The 21,143-nt window shown below is 45.2% G+C and overlaps 1 protein-coding gene across 1 annotated transcript in view; it reads right to left on the reverse strand.

Annotated features, from left to right (window-relative positions):
* ARMC9 (armadillo repeat containing 9) overlaps positions 1-21,143 on the reverse strand; it is a 272,464-nt gene that overhangs the window by 200,049 nt on the left and 51,272 nt on the right. The window contains exons 5-7 of the mRNA XM_082251375.1: positions 15,020-15,112; positions 13,225-13,249; positions 9,405-9,556 (exon numbers count right to left, since the gene is read on the reverse strand). Of these exons, the coding sequence (XP_082107501.1) occupies positions 9,405-9,556; positions 13,225-13,249; positions 15,020-15,112 (270 nt within the window). The remainder of the gene's footprint in view (positions 1-9,404; positions 9,557-13,224; positions 13,250-15,019; positions 15,113-21,143) is intronic.

Here is a 21,143-nt window from a genome sequence, read left to right on the forward strand (position 1 = left end):
GGTGCTAGGAAACCAGACCACAAGCGAATGCAGGTAAAATTAAGCAGTTTATTGGAGGGAGAAACAAAAAACATAATCACACAGCAACACTGAGGAAATCAGAGCAGGAACAAGCCGGGGTCAAGTCCAGAAGCGGGTAGTAATCCAAGCCGAGGTCGGATCCAGAAGTGGGTTGTCTGTCGAAGCCGGGTTGCTGCCAAAGCTGGGTCATCAGCCAATGCCAGGTCGAGAGCCAGGAGAGTCGTCAGCCAAGCCAGGTCATGCACGAAAGAACACAGAGGACAAAATACTGCTAGCAGAGATTCACCTTGGAGCACAAACACAAGGGCAATGATAGCCACCAAGCAAGTGATAGATATAGTCAGATGTGTGACATCAAAGTGCGACGCCCAGACAGCAGGAAGTGATGATGCAATCAGAGTCTATAAGAGGCAGCAGTCTGCACATGTTCAAGATGACTGCCAACAGGAAGGCAAGGTAAGATCTTGACAAGCCGAGACTGCGAGCCAGGCTTTCTCATCCAAGATCAGTAGATCCCATGGAGTCACAGGCATACATACAGGTGGAATTATATGGACAAGGCCCTTCACAAAGGTCTTTACCAAGGAATGAGAGCAAGCAGTTTTTGCAAGACAAATAGCTAGAGCCAAGATATGTTGTTTGATAGTATTTAAGGCCAAATGTTGATCCTGACTAGACTGGAGAAAGGTCAAGAGGAGTCTACAGAATCTTTCCTGGGAGGAAATTTCCCTTTTTCGATAGAGGTGAATTTCCTAGCTTTTAGGAGCATAGGAATAGCTGAATCAGACAGCCCTCTATCTCTTTGGAGCCAGGCTTTAATAGCCAAGCCTTTAAAGCCAGTAACCGTCAAATAGGGTGGTAAACCCATTCTTGCGAAAGAAGATCCTGGCAAACTGAAAGAGCCCACAGAATGTCTTCCAGGAATCTGATGAGGTCTGTTTACTACAAGCGCCTGGACCAATGAGAATTGTCAGGATGCCCTCTATCTCGATGTTGCAGATCAGGTGAGAGGTCACTAAAGAGGAGAGGACACCTGGACATGGAGACAAACAGTATGTTGTTGAGTCTGGAAGCCAGGAGGTTTACTTCCATCGGCAGACCTGAAACACGTCCAGGTGAAGAGACCATTCTCCCAAGTCCAGACAGTGTTAAGAGAGGAAGTCCTCTTCCCAATTATCTATTCCTGGAATGTGCACAGTGAACGGGGCTTGAACGTGAAGTTCTGCCATAAGGGAATTTGTTCAGCTTCAAAGTACAAGACATCTGGTTCCTCCCTGATGATTAATGCATTCCACTGCTGTTGCGCTGTCAGACTAAATCAGAAACAAAAGATCTGGTCATAAAAAGGGTCAGCTCCAGTATGTTAATTGGGAGACAAGCTTCCTCCGACAACCAAGGCCCCTGCACTGATAGGGTGACCTCCACAGGAGGCTGGCATCAGTCATGAGAATTTTCTAGACTAATGGATAGAAGGTTTTTCTCAAGTCAAGGACTGGTTTCATGGGCTACCAGGCAAGAGATAACATGGTCTTGATGTTGGTTGAATCGAATAATCGAAAGATTGTATCTTCTTGTCCCACACCGCCTCAGTGTTAAACTGCTTTGGTCAGGAGAGGACCTGAGCATAGGAGGACACCATTAAGCTTAGAACGTGCATGCAAAAGTGGAGAGATGGATAGCTACTGGATTGCATAGTCCGAACATTGAGCAAAAAATCAAGAATTTGTCTTGCAGAAGAAAAATCCTGGAGTATACCTAGATACTCCATGCAGTGAATCAGTTCTAATGCTGATTTCTGAAATTTGGGGGTTCAATCTAGCCAAATAAAAGTCTGAACAGTCCCCTTTAGATATTGTCTGACATGGTTTGAGCAGAGTGCTCTCAGCAGGAGGTCATCTAAATATCCCATGATTAGGACATCATTTGACCATAACAGGGAAAGCAGAACCTTGGTGAATACTTGATGTGCAGTGGAGAGACCAAATGGAAGGACAAACTCATGATGTTGTGTATCCACAGCAAAACGGAGGTAGTGTTGACACGCTAGAAAGATGGAGTCATGCAAGTGAGCATCCTTGATGTCCACAAAATCTCTTGGAAGGAGAGAAACAATTACTAACCTAGTTCATTCTATGCAAAATTCTTGCCAGCAAATAAAGACATTGAGTGCATTTAACCAAAGTAGGACCTGTGCCCTCTTTTGCTTTAAAATCTGTCAATAGGTTTGAGTAGAAACCCTGAAACCTTTAATTTTCTGAAAAAAACTGGCAATAACGTTTTGTGGGAGAAGTTGTGCCAGAGCAGCATGGAGGTCTATTAGTGGGTACACAGACATCAAAAGGTTGGATTCTAGCTTGTAGCCCCTTGGCATCATGTCCTTTTCCTGTGCATCCAACATGCTTTTTGTCACAAAGGTTGACATCCACCTCCCCACTCCCCAATTTGAAAAGTGGGGACACACCCTCATTGTGAGGACTTGCTTGCAGGCTTGGAAGACTTGGCAGTCCAAAAAGCTTTCTACAGAACTCCCAGACTTGAACTTGGAGGACTAAGTAATTAAAGGAGCTCTTTTTTAGCTTCGGAGGAGGGAGGTCAGATTTAGATTCTTTAGCTTGAGCAAAGAGTTGCTCTTTCCTCCAGTGACATCTTTGATAAAGTTGTCCAAGGAGGCACCAAAGAGGCGTTCTCCATCAAAGGCATGCGCAGTAAGCAGTTTTTGCCATACTGTGCAGTGAAAGGCAACAGGCATGAGTTTCAATTGTTTCATAACCGAAGAATAAATAAGCATAGATTCAGGTGCTTTAGTCATATACCTGGCTCATTCCCTCAAGGGATTGCAAAAAGACATAATGGCAATGACAGGTTGTATGGCCAGGCCTGCCAGGGATAAACAAGAACTTGGAAAGAGTTTTCAATCTCTCGTCAACGAAATCCATAAAACAGTGTTAAACCCCAAACAAAAAATGTAATATATTGCAGCTTAACCAGTTGAAGAACAGGCATTTTCTGGCACTTTTTGTTTAAATGTGAAAATCTTTTTTTTTTGCTAGAAAATTAGTTAGACCCCCCCCCCCCCCCCCCCCCAAACATATATTTTTGAAAGGAGAGGCCCTAGAGAATAAATTGGTGGGTTTTGCCATTTTTTAAGTCACATGGTATTTGCGCAGAGTTTTTTTTAAACTTAGTTTTTGGGGGGAAAAATGGATTTTTGACTTAACGTAAAATCCTTTTCATTGACAGACGCAGCTCCATATTCTTCTTAACCATTGGGTTATGCTGCCCCCTAGGGGAGTAGGACACTAGGGAGGAAAAAAAAAAAAAAAAAAAAAAAAAAAAAAAACTTTACCACGCCTATGTGGGGAGTCCCTGAAGGCATATACCCACTCACTTTGCTATAGGATTCAGTTTTGTTGCAAGCAGTGTCAGAAGAAAATAACCCCAACCCACTCAGAAATAGAGGGGCGGGTGCTGTGTCTGTCAATGAACTTCAGAGAAAAGGATTTTACAGTAAGTCAAAAATCCAGTTTTCTCTATCGTTCATTGACAGACGCAGCTCCATATTCCTAACAATTGGGATGTCCCAGTATTTGCATGAGGGGTGGGAAAACAACGCTGAGAAAGAACACAATTCCCAAAGGCTAAAACTTAGCCAACCAGGTAACATGGAGCTCAACCCGGAACAACTGGAACACACCTAAGAAACAACATACCCCTTCAAAGAAAGAAAAAAAACAAACATTTATTTTAAACAGCAGCCTACAAAACCTTGAGGCCAAAAGAAGCATCCGAGGATGTTAATACATCTACTTTGTAGAATTTTGTGAACGTGTGCACAGACGACCAAGTTGCCGCCTTGCAAACTTGTGTTACTGACGCCTGATGGCAAAAAGCCCAAGAGGCACTCAGCGCCCTAGTAGAATGCACCTTCACAGGGAAAGGTGGAACCTGACCCTTAATTGAATAAGCCTGTACCACCGTCTGCCTGATCCATCTGGATATGGTTGCAGCAGATGCAGCCAAATCCTTCCAAGGTCCATCCATGAGGACAAAGTGACTTCCTGAAAGACTCAGTAACCGCCAGGTAAACCCTAATTGCCCGAACCACATCCAAGGAATGCAAGGCAATTTCCTTGGGATGCTTGGGCTTAGGACATAATGAAGGCAGCACAATGTCTTCATTCAAATGGAAATCAGAAACCACCTTAGGAAGAAACAACTGATTAGGTCGAAGTACCACTTTACCTCTGTGGACCACCAGATAAGGTGACCGGCAGGATAGCGCCACCAATTCAGACACTCTGTGAGCAGAGGTAATAGCCCCCCAAAAGGCTACCTTCTGTGAAAGTGTAAAGTGTAAGCAGAGGAATTTCCCGAATGTTTTCAAAAAGAGGTTTTTGAAGAAGAACAGACAGTACCAAGTTAAGATCCTACAAAAGGTAAGGGGGACCTTATCGGAGGAGCCATATGATGAACTCCCTGAATAAAAGTGCGAATCTATGAATGCGTAACCAAAGGGCGTTAAAAAAACACCAAGGCCGACACCTGGCCCTTATTAGTACCCAAGGCCAACCGCTGCTCAACCCCTCTTTGGCGGAAAGCCACTGAAAAGGAGCGTGGATGTGCCTTAATGGGATTCACACCACGAGATGTACGATTTCCACGTACGATGGGAAATCTTCCTAGAGGTAGATTTCCTAAAACTCTTCCAGAGTCCAGGTCCCCTGGACACACAGCTTCCCAAGCACTCCACCCCAGCCGGACAGGCTGGCATTCAGGGCTACCAATGTCCAATACAATGGAAGGAAGGACTTGCTCTGACGTGCTGTGACTCAACCAAATTAGATTGTCCAAAGATTTTGGATTCTTGTTCCACTTGACAAGAATTTCCCTTTGCAGAGGTCTCGTGTGGAACAGAGCAAACAGAACCGCCTCGAAGGTAGACACCATCAGGCCTAAAGCTTGCATGCAAGTCCGCAGAGAAGACAGATTGCTGGATAACAGCAAACAAATCACCCTCTGCAACTTTTGCAGCTTTTCCGGGGAAAGAAACACCCTGCAGAGGCTGAGTCCAGAGTCAGCCCCAGATAAATCAATTTGGAGCTTGGAACCAGAGCAGACGTTTGGAAATTGATGGTCCAACTGAACTCTTGCAGAGTCCGGACAGTGACAGACAAATCGCCCACCAGAACTGAGTGGGAATCCGCTCTTAAGAGGAGATCGTCCAGGTACCCAAGTACATCCCCTGCTGTCGCAATAATGCCAATACCGGAGCCAATACTTTGGTGAAGACCCTGAAAGCGGAGGCGAGACAAAAGGGTAACACCACAAATTGATAATCATCTCCTACAGCACAGCGAAGGAAGCGCTGATGTCCCACGTAAATAGGGATGTGCAGATATTCGTCCTTGATGTCGACAGAGGCGAAGAAGTCCCCTTGGTGTAGGGACGCCACTACCGTGCTAATGGACTCCATTCGAAACCTCTGAACCCGCACAAAGTGATTCAGAGCCTTGAGGTCCAGAATTGGACGCACTTTCCCTTCTTTTCTGAGAGCAGTAAACAGGTTTGAATAAAATCCTTGAAAGCGTTCCCGGGAGGGAACTGGCACAATCACTCCTTGCGACAGCAGGTCTTGTACTGCAACTCGTAGATCCCTTAACCGATCTGGAGATAGGTGGAGATTGGACGGGAAGAATGTGTCCAATGGGCGGGACCTGAATTTGATCTTGTAACCCGATCAGATCAGTTCGTGGACCCATTTGTCCTAAATCAAGGAGGTCCATGGTTCCGGAAAGTAAAGAAGTCGCCCCATCCAGATACGGGTGAGGGCGTCCCATCATGCAGATGGAGATTTGTCTGCAGATCTGGAAGGGCCTGCTCTCGGCTTAGCCGACCATGCCTTCTTGGAACCCCCTTAAGACCTAAATGGCTTAGATCCTTTTCCCTGCTTGCTGGAGGCACGAAAGGGCCGCCTGTGTGCAGTAAAATAAGGCCCCCATCTATTACGCGGTAACTTGCCCTTAGAGGATTGAGGAAGAAGAGTACTCTTCCCCCCTGAAAGTCCTTTGATCAGTTCATCTAAAGAAGACCCAAATAAGCGGCATCCCGTAAAGGGGAGTTCTGATAGAGCCTTTTTAGAAGCCTGGTCCGCAAACCAGCTTTTTAACCACACCATGCGTCTAATGGCTACCCCTACCGCGGATACTCTGGCCACAGGAGGGGCCGCATCTAAAGACGCATCACATATAAATAGTAAGGCTTGGACAATTTGGTACATTAGCTCTGCCAAGCCTGGGGGGAGCTGTTCTGCTTCCAAGTCACTTTTTAGTAACTTAGCCCATTCCGTTATGGTCTGGGACACCAAAGTCATAGCGAAGACCGGTTTAAGTATTGAACCCACTATCACATGTAAGTGGCGGGACAGAGTCTCAATCCTTCTATCCACAGGGTCCTTAAAGACCGGAGACTTCTCCACCAGATCCACTGTAGATTTGTTCAGTCTGGAGACTGGACGGTCCACCTTCGGTGGAACGATCCATTTTGTGGTTACAGCAAATGGATAGCGCCTTGGCACCACTAACGTGTGTTTGAGGCCCCCCGGTAAACATCTCGTTGTTCAGAGACAATTTTGTCAAAAAGTTCTGGACAAGAGAAAATCTTGCCCGACTTCGGGGATTTGCATCTGCCAAATGACACCTGCGTCCCTAAGGCTGCACAATCATCCCCCATTTTCAGAGTTTCTCGCACTGACACTATAAGTGCCTCCACCAGTGCGTTTTCCAGCGCAGCTGCAGATGAGGATATATCGTCCTCGTCATCAGAGTATGAAGTTGCAGAACCCTCAGGGTAACCTGTATCCGCGGCGGCCATATCTACCTAAGAGCCTGAGGATACCGGAGAGGCAGGGGAGGGCATAGGGCTTTTTTTACTAGTGGTCTTTTTTAAAACCAAATTTTTGACACCAGGTTTTCCCAACCGCCATTAAGGTAGAAAGGGGTTGCGACCCGGAGGCGCCCACAACCACAAGAAGGGGATCAGTAGGTGAAACTTGCTCCTCAAACTCCATTTGAACCCTGGGACAGCTCAGTGTCACTTTAAGAAAACTGCAAAAAAAAAAAAAACGGTCCCACAACGCTGCACCAGCTGTACTACAAGTCCCAGCCACTAAGCACTGCAGATAGCAGGGTGAGAGAGAGACCTACAGGGACCACATACAACCAACCGATATTGAGAAGAACAGAATCGGTCTGTAATGTGCAGAGAAACGATCTTCACAGGAAGAGGAAGTACCTGGGTCAGCACTAGAGTAAATGCCGAGCCACTCCCTGCTGTACAGCGTTCAGGGACTCTGAGAAAATGGCCGCCCAATGCATTCCTATGGGAACTACTGAAAAATGGCTGCTGAAATGATCATTGGAAAAATGGCGGCCCCCTGTAAAATATAAAAGATGTGTCACGCCAAGGAAATAGATACCAAACATGTCAAGCTTTAAAATTGCACATGCCCGCACAATAGCTTCAAACAGCATAAATTTTACTATCCATAGACGACATTTTAAAAGCCTTTACAGGTTATCACTTTAGATGTGCAGAGGAGGTCTAATGCTAGAGTTACTGCCAATGATCTGACATTCATGGTGATACCTCATATGTGTGGGATGATCGTGGTTTGCGTGAATTCGGGACCGACACACGCAATCGCCCTTTGTGCGCTAGCACAGGGGGACGGGGGCACTTAAATACTTTTTTATTATTATTAATTTATAATTTTTTTTATTTTTATACTGTTGCTTTTCATCACTTTTATGTAAACATACCTTGTGACAGCAATAGGCAAATGACAGGTACTCTTTATTGAGGGATCTGGGGGTCTATAAAAAAATCGCCAAGATCAACAATTTTTAATACTTTTGATTTTTTAAAACTGGCACCTTTAAGGTTCCAGTAAATTGGAAGCGATGTCATGATGTCGCTTCCAGGTTACCATATCCGAGACCCGATCAAAGCCGATTCCAGCTTTGTTCAGGTCTCTGGCCAGCCGGTGGGAGGGAAGAGCCCAGGCAAACGGTGGAAGGCCCCTCCCCCTGCTTGAAATAAGAGCCGACTGTCAGCTCTAAAAAAAAAAAAAAAAAAAAAAAAAAAAAAAACCGCACCGGGGTGATGCCTGCATTTCCCAGAAATGTAATAGAGGGGAAGTCTTCCAATGGGGACACTCATTCTGGTGGCCTGGGGGTCCCCAAGAGATTCCCTTAATTTGCAGGGATTTCCTCTCACTTTCTGTTTGGCTATGGGACAGGAAGTGCAGATAAATCTTCCCAATGGGGCAAAGATGACAAAAAATTCTTACAGGGGCTAGAACCATAACCCCCCCCCCCCTTTGCTCTATCCAAAATGAAAAAAAAAAAAAGTTTTGCATATAGTTCTACTTTAAGCGTTAGTTATGGCTTAACTGTAGAGAAAATGTGTCTTCACAGATGTAATAATTAGAACAACTTCGATCTGTTGGGTAAAATCTTAAGTCTAGGTTGACTGTGTAAGGAATGTGCGCGAAATCATAAGCGTTCCCAACACATAAACATGTTGCACTCTGGCAGACATGCAGGGGTGCTGTTAAGAATGGCACCCCCACAAATCGGGAAACATGGTGTTTTTGTGTGCGCCAAACCGCATGGTGCAACAGAACCATGCGATTCGGTATGATTTTTAAAAAAAGGGTCAGGGACTTCTTTCTCTGCATATCTGTAAGTAGGGCAGCCTACTGAAATGAATAAGCTGCCCACACGCAGCACACAGCCACGGAGATGTGAACCAAGCCTTAAAACAAAAAGAGTAACAGACAAAATACCCAGATATTTACACCTATAGTCCTCGTAGTACCCAGATACCTTTCACATCTATAGTCCTCCTATAACACCACCAAGCAATAGACCTACATGTTAGGTGAAAAAAAGAATGCTTTGATGTTCAGATTCTTCATAAGCAATTTAAATAAATTGACTGAATAGTAGTCCTGTATTTATGGCAATCCCCCACATGACATCCTAAGGCTGACCAAAGGGAAGGGCAGAACCGATGAAGGTGAATTTTCCCAGTCAGTTGCTTTTATTTGAGATTAGGCGGATGCTGGCGGCCTAATAGGACATACACTTGCATACAAAGCTAGCGCAATTGTGCATGCTCATTTCAAATTGTTTCCACAAAATGATTATGAAAAGGGTCTGATTTTCGAACCACCGTCCCATGTCTATGAACGCATTACCTCTGCAGGCAGCATGAATCTACCTTATCCTACGCTCTCCAACCTTTGTGGTAAGTGTCATACTCCACATGTGCTACTCCAGTGCAGCAACTCACACAATGTTACAAACTCTAATATTTCTTACCAGCTTTCCATTGATAGTTGCCTCCAGTGAATCAACAAGCTCAGCTGTGACCCCAATAAGATTATGGTAGTCAGACTGCATCTTATTAAAACGTTTCATGTAGGTGATCGCCCTGTGCTCAGCTTCCACTAAATGCTGCTGTAATTGCACATCTGTACCAAAAAGATAAGTTAAGCAACATTTTGTTACTGAAACAGGAAAATCATAAAAAGTGTATTACATCAAACAGGAGCTAAAAGAAACAGCCCCCCCCCCCCCCCCCAACCCAAAAAAAAACAACTCATAAGGCAGGAGATACTACAAAGTTCTTGCATTAGGGTTTATGTTTCACAAATGCCTATGGCATTATAAATGGCATAATATTATAAATGGCCATATCCACAAACAACTCTAAGCTGTACTATACTACTTTTCCAACACTGTCCAATGGCTGTTTTAATGTTCAAAAAATGTTGTTTTAAACTGTGGCCCACTTCCAACAAACCTTCAAAGAACAAAATGTAAAATTAACTCACTATGCACTTCATGTTCAAAAGAAGCACAGTTTCTTAATTCTTAAATTTTATATCAATAAATATTTTTAAACGTTGTGGAATCGAAGCCATAAAATAAAACTGGATTTTTGACTTACCGTAAAATCCTTTTCTCTGAAGTTCATTGACAGACGCAGCTCCATATTCTTCTTAACCATTGGGTTATGCTGCTCCCTACAGGAGTAGGACACTAGGCAGAAAAAAGGTTTGGCTATTCGTATGGGCAGTCCCAGGGGGTATACTCCCTCTCTCTGCTATAGGTACTCAGTTTTGTTACAAGCAGTGTCAAAAGAATTAAAACTTCACAGAGGGGTGGGTGCCGTGTCCGTCAATGAACATCAGAGAAACTGATTTTACGGTAAGTCAAAAATCCAATTTTCTCTTACATTCATTGATGGACACAGCGCCTTATCTTCTTAACCATTGGGACGTCCCAAAGCAATGTTAAACATGAGGGGTGAAAACAGTGAAAAATAAATTCCCAAGGCTAACTATAGCCAACCAGGTAAACAGGAGCTCAACCAAAACTGGAGCCCACCTGAAAAAATTAATACACCCTCAAAAGAGGACCAGGTCCTCTAAACAGCAGCCTGCAAAACCTTGCGGCCAAAGGAAGCATCCGCAGATGCCAACATCCACTTTATAGAACTTTGTGAAAGTGTGCACCGATGACCAAACCGATGAAAGTGTGCACCGATGATTGCAAACCTGTCACTGAGGCCTGATGACGGAAGGCCCAGGAGCCACTGAGCCCTTGAGTAGAGTGCGCCTTGATGGGAAAGGAGGAACCTGACCCTCGATGGAATAGGCCTGAATCACAGTCTGTCTGATCCATCTAAAAATGGTCGCAGAGGAAGCAGACAACCCTTTACGAAGCCCATCCGTAAGCACAATTAGTGAGTCTGATTTCCTAAAAGACTCCGTAGCTGCCAGGTACACCCTAATTGCCCGAACCACATTCAAGGCATGCAAAGCAATTTCCTTCGGATGTTTTGGCCTGGGACACAGGGAAGGCAACACAATGTCTTCATTCATATTAAAATTAAAGACAACCTGAGGAAGGAACGATGGACTGGGGTGAAAAACCACCTTATCAGTGAACCAAAGAGTAAGGTGAACAACAGGGTAACTCCGCCAATTCAGACACCCTGCGCGCAGAGGTGAAGGCCCTCAAAAAGGCCACCTACTGGGACAGCGTAAGCAGGGAAATCTTCCAAAGATTCTCAAAAGGAGGCTTCTGGAGGACTGAGAGCACCAAATTGAGGTCCCAAGGCGGCAACAGAGACCGCACTGGAGGGGTCAAGTGTCTAACTCCCTGAAGAAAAGTACGCACCAAGTAGGTAGCCAGGGGACGTTGAAAGAAGACCGCTAAGGCAGACACCCGACCCTTGATAGTACTCAAGGCCAGTTTCTGCTCAACCCCCCGTTGAAACACCTCCGGATGAAGGGACCACTCCGCTTGGTCCAATGCCTGCCGACTGAGGTAATCTGCCGGTCGGTTTTCCACCCCGGGAATCCCCACTATTTAGTGACAAATCTGTCAAAATAGGAGGGGAAAGAACACCTTTTCCGCTCTGGGTGGCTTGTGCATGCCAAAGGTAACCTGCGCCTTCTCTGCAGCTTCAGCTGAGTACTCCCCATCTTTAAGGTCTCACGCACAGCTACAATCAGTGCGTCCACCAGTGTCTTTTCGTATGCAGTTGCAGAATCCTCCTCACTATCTGTGGATTCAGGGCACGTGGTCGCAGAACCAGAAGGGTGACCGAATCAGATTCAGGATCTGATGTGATAGGGGAAGGCGGGGGGCACTTTTTGCCAGCCCGTCGCCCAAAAAGCCACCTCCACCCGGAACCCCAAGGACTCCAAGACCGCCGTCAGTGCATCGATGGATGGATGGGACCCAGGGGGCCCCGCAGCCTCAGAGAAGGGATCAGGAGGGGAGATGTGCTCCAAAGACTCCATGAGTCAACAGGGGGATCCCACAAAAAAAATGTAAAACACTGCTAAGGGACAACGCCCACTGCTCTAGCAGCCCACCCGCTTGCCAGCCACAGAGCACCAATCGATCCTCAGTAGAGAGGGAGAGGACCCCACCAGATTCACCACACCACAGAAACCAGGCACTGCAGCCACCAGAAAAATCTGCACTGCACAAACGGCGATCAGGAAACAAAAAGATCCAGGAGTCAGCACCAGGGAATGAGGAGGGGCTCACACCACCAAAATCGACGCACAGAGGGCTCCACTGTCATGGCAGCCGCCATTTTCAATGGCAAACCACCGAACAATGCCCGCCGGACAACACAAACATGGCCGTTGCATTAAGCACACAGGCTACAAGAAAATGGCGGCCCCGCGCGGCATTCCGAGGCTCCCAGGGACCCAGGAGGGAACCCTAGGTTTCAGAAAATGTGACGGGGGAAGGGGGGCCCCTGGTAGGAGCCCCAACTAGGTACAGCCCTTCCCACAGCTGATTACCGGCGGCGCACCCCCCCATCGCCAGCACAGCACCCTGCCCCAAACCCAGGAGGTGGACCAGGCCACCCCACAGCCCCAATGTCAGTGAAGGAGGGGGGGCGGATGGGTGGTGATATGGCCCACAGGACCACCAGACCGATGAGGGGAGTGCCTTATGGGAAGGAGGGGAACCCAGGGGTCTGACAGTCCCCATGGAGGGGCCCACGTCCAACCCAAAGTCCTCCATCGAAAAGGGGGGGGCTGTCAGCCAGGAGGAACGAAGCGACCCAGGCCAAGACCCGGTCTTATGTGACCTTGTGAGTTTTTTAACTCACAGGCCAGCCCCTGTCTGGTGGAGCTATGTCATGGCCGACCTAGCACGGAGCCGAGTTCTGCGCGCGCTCGCTGGCCAGACTGGGGTGACCACCAGCTCTAGATTATCCATCCCGTCGCCCAGTCCGGCAGTTGATTGTAGATCTCACAGGAAAAAATCCAGGAGAAAAAAAAAAATTCTATCTAAAAAGAAAAAATTGCCAGGTCCAGAGATCCCAGCATGGAACTAGATCCTTACTCCTGACTAGGCAGAAAAAAAACTGAGTACCTATAGAAGAGAGAGGGAGTATACCCCCTGGGACTGCCCATAGGCGTAGCCAGACTTTTTTTTTCTGCCTAGTGTCCTACTCCTGTATGGGGCAATATAACCCAATGGTTAAGATGATCAGGAGCTGTGTCCATCAATGAACAAAAGAGAAACATACTTTATATGATGCATATGTTCACATAATCAAAAAGGATAAGGCGCGAAAAATTGACAATGCGTTCATAATTACCTCTGTTGTACTGGTTACTCTCCTTCTGAATTACAAATGTGTTAAGGTAAACTATATAAATCGGGTTACTTATCTCCACATCTTTTCTTTGTATTAAACATGCTCTGGGAGTTTTGTGTATATATTGGACCAGAACATGATTTTTAATCTTTGTTAACATCTCACAAGTACAGCCAAAAAGTGCATGTAATCCTTCCATTACTACATATGGTATATTTTAGGATAAAAACATGAAAGCATCACAGCAGTTACATGATGAATAGAAGTTTTAAATAAATGACACCTAGAATGTGATATTCTTAAATGCCATCCAAGTGTGCTTTTGCCTGCCAAAAACCTAATTGCAGTTGAAAGCATAGAAAAATCAAGTATATTAAACACTGCTTTTATTTTTCTTTAGTTCATTTGCAACGTCCAAAGTTTAAAGTTGATCTTCAGGCTTTCTGGGACTTTAAATAGTTTGTTTGGACCAAGCTTCACTAAGTACTGTACTTTCTCTAAGCACTATATGAAGTGTATATAGCCTCAGCTACGTACACAGTGCTGGGTTTCGGCTGTAAGACGGACTTCCCACCTCACACCCGGAATAAAACAGTATAAAAGACTTAATGAATACAAAGCTTCCTCTGAATGGCTGAGACGGAGAGGCAGGCTAGTGATATCACACTTCCAAATTAGCCAATCAGAAGATGATTTGTATTCATTCACAGAATACAAAGCTGTCTATTAATGGATGACCACTGTTCAGACCAACTCTTGTTTTGTTCTGAGTGTGAGGTGGAAGTCCGTCTCACAGCCGGAACCCTGCACTGTGTACTGTATTGTAGCTGAAGCTTCATACAGTTTACACAGTGCTTAGAGCAAGTGCAGCACTTAGTGATGGAAATAGTTAGTTTGGAGCATCTTGGTCAAAACTAACTATTTAAAGTCACAGAAAACCTGGGGATCAGTTTTATCTACTCCATGAAGAGTCGTTTCCCTAGTACAGTCCTTTTCAAAGCTGGACATCATAGCTCTAGCCTTTTCTTGGAGTGTCTAATTATTGTCTTTGCAGGCTCAGTTCCTTCACCAATCCCCTCACATTCCTACATAACCTTTTCTTTGGGAAGAAGTGAAGGAGAACACAAGAGAGACTTAAGCTTGCCATACATTAGTCAATTTGATTTCCTTCAACCTCGAGCTGAAGGAAAGAAAATCGTGCAAGTCCCCCATCAACATTGACTGAATCCCTCATATTGTACTCTTGTACTCTGACGGGGGCAGCAATCATACAGAAAAAAAAAAAAAAAAAAAGACAGGCTGGTTCTATTAAGCTTCAGTACCATAGATGCATCAAAATTTGGCCAGTTTGAATTTCGATACGTCTATGGCTGGCTATACTTGAGTCTGCTGGGGGTAATGACATAACATCCAAGATCGTAGCACCCAGCAACAATCCCAGGCCTGGATGTCTACACAAGGAGGCATTTACAGGTAAACAACATGCATGATAAATGGTTCTACGGACAAGTTCACTTGTTACATGTCACAACTGTATTTAGTGCGTATATGTGTAAAATTTCGAAAGTCAGAAACACTTCCATTAGGATCGATGTTCAACATTTACAAACTGGAGGTGAATGGTACTTTACAAGCTTCAACAAAGCTTGCATAAAAGCTCTACAAATGCTTTGTCAAAGCTAAAGCCTGTGTGAAACAGGCCTTAGTTTGGTCATAAAGATTCAGTACTACCAACCTAATAAAACAGAAACATAATCACCCTATCACACAGCTTACATAAACAATTAAAAGATACATATAATGTAAGGAGCCGAGGAGCAGTTCCAGCTTTGAGGGTCACCGACAAGAACTTCTCCAATCGGGATTTCAGCTCAGGAGCCCAGGAATCCTAACAATGTAACATAGTGTATACATTTTATTCACATCAAGCTTGTAAACTCACATCATACAGTGTAATGTCAACCATGCTGATGCAATGGGAATAATATAGGACCACATGAACATTCTCAGACAGTGACCAGCAGTATAATATTATATGCTTAGAATTCAGCACAAACTTTAATTTACTCCATCACAAAGTCCTCCCCCAGTTGAGCTGTATCTGTGAGCTCTCAGATAGTGAAGAGGGGATTTGATGACTCAATCAATGGGAATGCTAAACTTTCTAGTGGGATTGCTCTGTGTTTATTATGACAACACTTTGACCTCCAGCAAACATCTATTTTTCTTTTTGTAATTCCATGTATTGAAGGAAAGCGGTTTCTACAAGCCAGGTAGATTTGCAAAATTAAGAATCAAAATACTATCAGCATGAAAGTCTTCTGTATCTAGGACTAAAAAATGAAGACCAGAATAATTGATATGGTAATCGGAATCTGACGTTGTCTGACAGAGTAAACAATTACAATTTGAGGAATTAGTAAATTTTGGCCTGCATGGCAGAATTCACCAAGGAAGAAAAAAAGGAAAGGAATCCCCTCATGAGTAATAGGAATAAAAATTGTTAAGGTGAATGAAGATACTGTATAGTCCTCATTGTGAGCTGAAATCAGCAATATTAGCAAGACGTCAAAGTAAAAACACCAGACAGGTGTATAATGAAATATTGGATTCTGCAAATAAGGGGGAGAATCTGAATAATTAGAGGAAATTATAGTAGATTTTCCAGACTATTCCAGAAATCCTGGAAGGTGAGCAATCCTAAAGAATCTGATATATCAGATTGAGATGCTAGGGTGTAGGACACGGATCTGTTTTTTCAGTGAAAAAGACAGTGTGAAGCCACTGACAGGAGCAAAGAATAGCAGGCATCAGGAAGAACACAAAATTCATTGCCATTGGTATAAGTAATGACTCCCGTGACCAGCAGATTGCAGATCCCGGTACGCTATGTGATTACATGATCACAAGTTCAACAAAGCTGTTATAAATTAATCAATTGGCCCACAGCTATCACATATTACCTGGGCCAAACACAGCAGCCTGTACCACATAATTAGCTGTAGACATTCACAAATGACTAATAATCACAGCACAAAAAATAAATTGTTTAAAAAAAAAAAAAAAAAATGTAATTTGTTTTCTTTTTAAAAGTACTGTCACCAGTTAGTATCCTTGATCACTGCCACGCCAGTCATTTGATGAATCTGTACTGCACTGGTAAAAGTATGTAAAAAAAAATAAATAAATAAATGTGAAAAAAAAAAAGTTCATTTCTTTATTTTCCAAAAAATTGTGACAAAAAAACTGCAACTAAAAAAATGTGCCTCTTATTAAATGTCTCTGGCTGTCTACTTTCCAAAAAGGGGTAATCTGGGGGGAATTTGTACTGTCCTGGCATTTTAAGGGCCTTAAGAAAAGGGATAGGTCATCAGTACATCAGGATTGACCCATTTTCAAATATATATATATATATATATATATATATATATATATATATATATATATATATATATATATATATATATATATATATATATATATATATATATATACACACACATACACACACATACATACATACATACACACAAATACAGTGGGTACGGGAAGTATTCAGACCCCCTTAAATTTTTCACTCTTTGTTATATTGCAGCCATTTGCTAAAATCCTTTAAGTTCATTCTTCTTCCTCATGAATGTACACATAGCACCCCATACTGACAGAAAAACACAGAATTGTTGACATTGTTGCAGATTTATTAAAAAAGAAAAACTGAAATATCACATGGTCCTAAGTATTCAGACCCTTTGCTCAGTATTTAGTAGAAGCCCCCTTTTGATCTAATACAGCCAGCAGTCTTTTTGGGAAAGATGCAACAAGTCTTTCACACCTGGATTTGGGGATCCTCTGCCATTCCTCCTTGCAGATCCTCTCCAGTCCTGTCAGGTTGGATGGTAAACGTTGGTGGACAGCCATTTTTAGGTCTCTCCAGAGATGCTAAATTGGGTTTAAGTCAGGGCTCTGGCTGGGCCATTCAAGAACAGTCACGAGTTGTTGTGAAGCCACTCCTTCGTTATTTTAGCTGTGTGCTTAGGGTCATTGTCTTGTTGGAAGGTAAACCTTCGGCCCAGTCTGAGGTCCAGAGCACTCTGGAGAAGGTTTTTGTCCAGGATATCCCTGTACTTGGCCGCATTCATCTTTCCCTCGATTGCAACCAGTCGTCCTGTCCCTGCAGCTGAAAAACACCCCCACAGCATGATGCTGCCACCACCATGCTTCACTGTTGGGACTGTATTGGACAGGTGATGATCAGTGCCTGGTTTTCTCCACACATACCGCTTAGAATTAAGGCCAAAAAAATGGATTTTTGTAAGAACTTACCGTAAAATCCTTTTCTCTTAAGCTCATTGACAGACGTAGTCTTCTTGATTCTCAAGAGCTGGGTTATGTTGTCTCCGCAGGAGTAGGACTAGGCAGAATGACAAAACGTTCTGGCTCCACCCTAGGGGGCAGTCCCTGAGGGTATATCCTCCCTCTCTCTGCTACAGGGAATCAGTTCTGTTTAAAGCAGTACAGAGAAATTAACCCAACCCAACTCAATGATAGAGGGGCGGGTACTACGTCTGTCAATGAGCTTAAGAGAAAAGGATTTTACGGTAAGTTCTTACAAAAATCCATTTTTCTCTATCGCTCATTGACAGACGTAGTCTTCTTGATTCTCAAGAGCTGGGACATCCAGAAGCAGTGCCACAAATGAGGGGTGGGATTGACAAAATCAACTCCAATCTAGTAGGCCCAACCGGTGCCAAACTAGAAGTTTTAAAGGCTCATTATAAACAAAGAATGAGACTAAAAGAAAAAATTTTCCAACGGAAAAAAACCCTCGAGGTAGACCACTGGTCTCCTCAAATTGCGGCCTGCAAAACCTTGCGGCCAAATGAGGCATCAGACGATGCCATTACATCAATTTTATAATGTTTAGAGAAGGTATGCACCGACGACCAGGTAGCCGCCTTGCACACCTGGACCACTGACGCCTGATGGCGAAAGGCCCATGACGCACTAAGTGCCCGAGTGGAGTGCGCCTTAACAGGGAACGGGGGCTCCCGACCCTTAATAGAATAAGCCTGTACTACCGTCTGTCTGATCCATTTGGAAATGGTCGCGGCAGATGCAGGCAACCCCTTTTTGGGTCCATCTGGGATCACAAAAAGTGAATCCGTCTTGCGAAACGAGTCTGTCGTTTTCAAGTATACCCTGATCGCCCGGACCACATCCAAGGAGTGCAAAGCAAATTCCCGAGGATGACTGGGCTTAGGACACAGGGAAGGTAATACAATTTCTTCATTCAGATGAAATTCTGAAACTACTTTTGGTAGGAAGGATGGATTCGGACGAAGAACCACCTTATCTCTATGAACCACCAGATATGGTGAACGACAAGATAATGCGGCCAGTTCTGACACCCTGCGTGCAGAAGTAATAGCCACCAAGAAGGCCACCTTCTGGGACAACGTGGGTAGAGGAATCTCCCTAATATCTTCAAAGGGAGGTTTCTGAAGAACCGACAACACTAAATTAAGATCCCAGGGGGGTAACGGCGCGTGCACTGGCGGAGCCAGATGTCGCACCCCCTGGATGAAATTCCGCACCAAGGAATGAGTAGCCAAAGGCTTCTGAAAGAAGATGGCTAATGCTGAGACCTGACCCTTGATAGTACTCAAGGCCAGTTTCTGCTCAACCCCTTGTTGCAGAAAAGCCAATATTCGACTAATCGAATAAGACCGAGGACGGAACCCCAAAGGTTCACACCATGCAATGTAGGACTTCCATGTGCGATGATAAATCTTTCTGGAAGTCGCTTTCCTTGCTTCAACTAGAGTAGGAATAACTGAAGCTGACAAACCTTTGTCCTTCAGCACCTGGGTCTCAATAGCCAGGCCGTTAAAGCCAGCGATCGTAAAGCAGGATGGAAGATCGGTCCCTGAGACAGTAGATCCTCCCTGAGAGGAAGTCTCCATGGGACGTCCGCCACCAGTCTGACCATGTCGGCGTACCAAGCTCGACGAGGCCAGTCTGGAGCTACCAGGATTACTGGGATTCCTTCCTCCTCTACCCTGCGAAGAAGTCTTGGCAGTAACGCGAGAGGAGGGAAGGCATATATTAGCTGGTATTGCCCCCACGGGGCGATCAGTGCGTCTGCGGTTTCTGCTAGAGGATCGCGGGAGCGAGCCACGAATCTCTGAACTTTCCTGTTGAATCGTGATGCCAACAGATCCACATCCGGTGTGCCCCACCGTAGGCACAACTGGTGGAAAACGTCTGGATGGAGGGACCATTCCCCCTGATCCAGGGTCTGACGGCTAAGATAATCTGCCTGCCAATTCTCCACCTCCGGAATGAACACCGCAGAGATTGCTGGAACAAATCGTTCCGCCCAGCGAAGAATGCAAGCCACTTCTTTGGCCGCTCGGACACTCTTGGTGCCCCCCTGATGATTGACATAAGCCACAGCCGTGGCATTGTCCGACTGGATCCGAACCGGGCTGCCCTGGAGCTGCTCGGTTCAGTGAATCAGACAAAGTCTGATCGCTCTCAGTTCCAATACATTTATCGGTAATCTGGATTCTTCCGGGGACCAAAGTCCCTGGACAGATAACTGACCAAGAATTCCTCCCCATCCGGATAGACTGGCATCCGTGGTCACTATCGTCCAATATATTGGCAGAAATGACTTTCCCTGGCTGAGCATTGGAGACCGAAGCCACCAAACCAGAGACTCTCTGGTCTGTTTGCTCAATCGTATCTGATTGTCCAGGGATTCCGGATTCCGATTCCATCTGAGAAGAATCTCTTGCTGAAGAATTCGGGTATGGGACTGGGCAAATGGGACTGCTTCGAATGAAGCCACCATCAACCCCAGAACCCTCATGCACGTCCGAAGGGAAGACCAGCTGTTGGACAGTAACAACTGGACTGCTGATTGAATCTTTCGAAGTTTCCCTACCGGAAGGAAAACTCTCGTCCTGACTGTGTCTAGAATTAGACCCAGATATTCGAGCCTCTGGGTGGGAACCAGAAATGACTTTTGCTGGTTCACCAGCCACCCGAATTCCTGTAAAGAAATCATAGTAATTTCTATGTTTTGTAGCAAGGTCTGAGGAGATTCTGCATGAAGCAGAAGATCGTCTAGGTAACCTAGAATCGATATACCTCTTTGGCGCAGAAGTGCCAACATAGGGGCCAACACCTTTGTGAAGACCCGCGGAGCCGTGGCGAGACCGAAAGGTAACGCCACAAACTGATAGTGGTTCTCCTCTACGGAAAAGCGTAGAAACCGCTGATGTCCTGCGAAAATGGGAATGTGAAGATAGGCGTCCTTGATGTCTATGGACACTAGGACATCCCCTGGATGCAGGAAGGCTGCTACCGTGCGAATGGACTCCATTCTGAATCTTCTTATGTTGACGAAAGAATTGAGCGCTCTTAAGTCCAGAATTGGACGCACTTTGCCCTCTTTCCTGGGTATTGTAAACAGGTTTGAATAAAACCCTTGAAACCGTTCTGTCCAAGGAACGTGGACTACCACTCCTTGTTGTAGTAGATCTGTGACTGCTCTCCGCAGATCTTCTAGACGATCCGGAGATAGTCGGATATTGGAAGGGAAGAATCGCGCCGGTGGGAGAGATCGAAACTCGATCTTGTACCCTGACTTTATGACTTCGCAAACCCATTTGTCCGGGATTCTGGAAAGCCATGGATCCGGGAACCGGCGAAGACGTCCCCCCACCCCAGTTATGGGTGGGGGCGCACCTTCAGGCTTTGGATGGTTTATCTTCGGGTCTGGAGGGGGCGGGCTTTTGCTTGCCCGACCACCGACCCCTGACGCCTCCTGCAGGAGCTTTGGAGGACTTAGTTTTTTCACCCGCTGGACGAAAAAACCTCTTGTGAGCAGAAAAAGAAGGCCCTCGTCTTTG

Source organism: Pelophylax lessonae (genome assembly GCF_965119305.1).
Source record: "Pelophylax lessonae genome assembly, chromosome: 3".
Classification (NCBI taxonomy): Eukaryota; Metazoa; Chordata; class Amphibia; order Anura; family Ranidae; genus Pelophylax; species Pelophylax lessonae.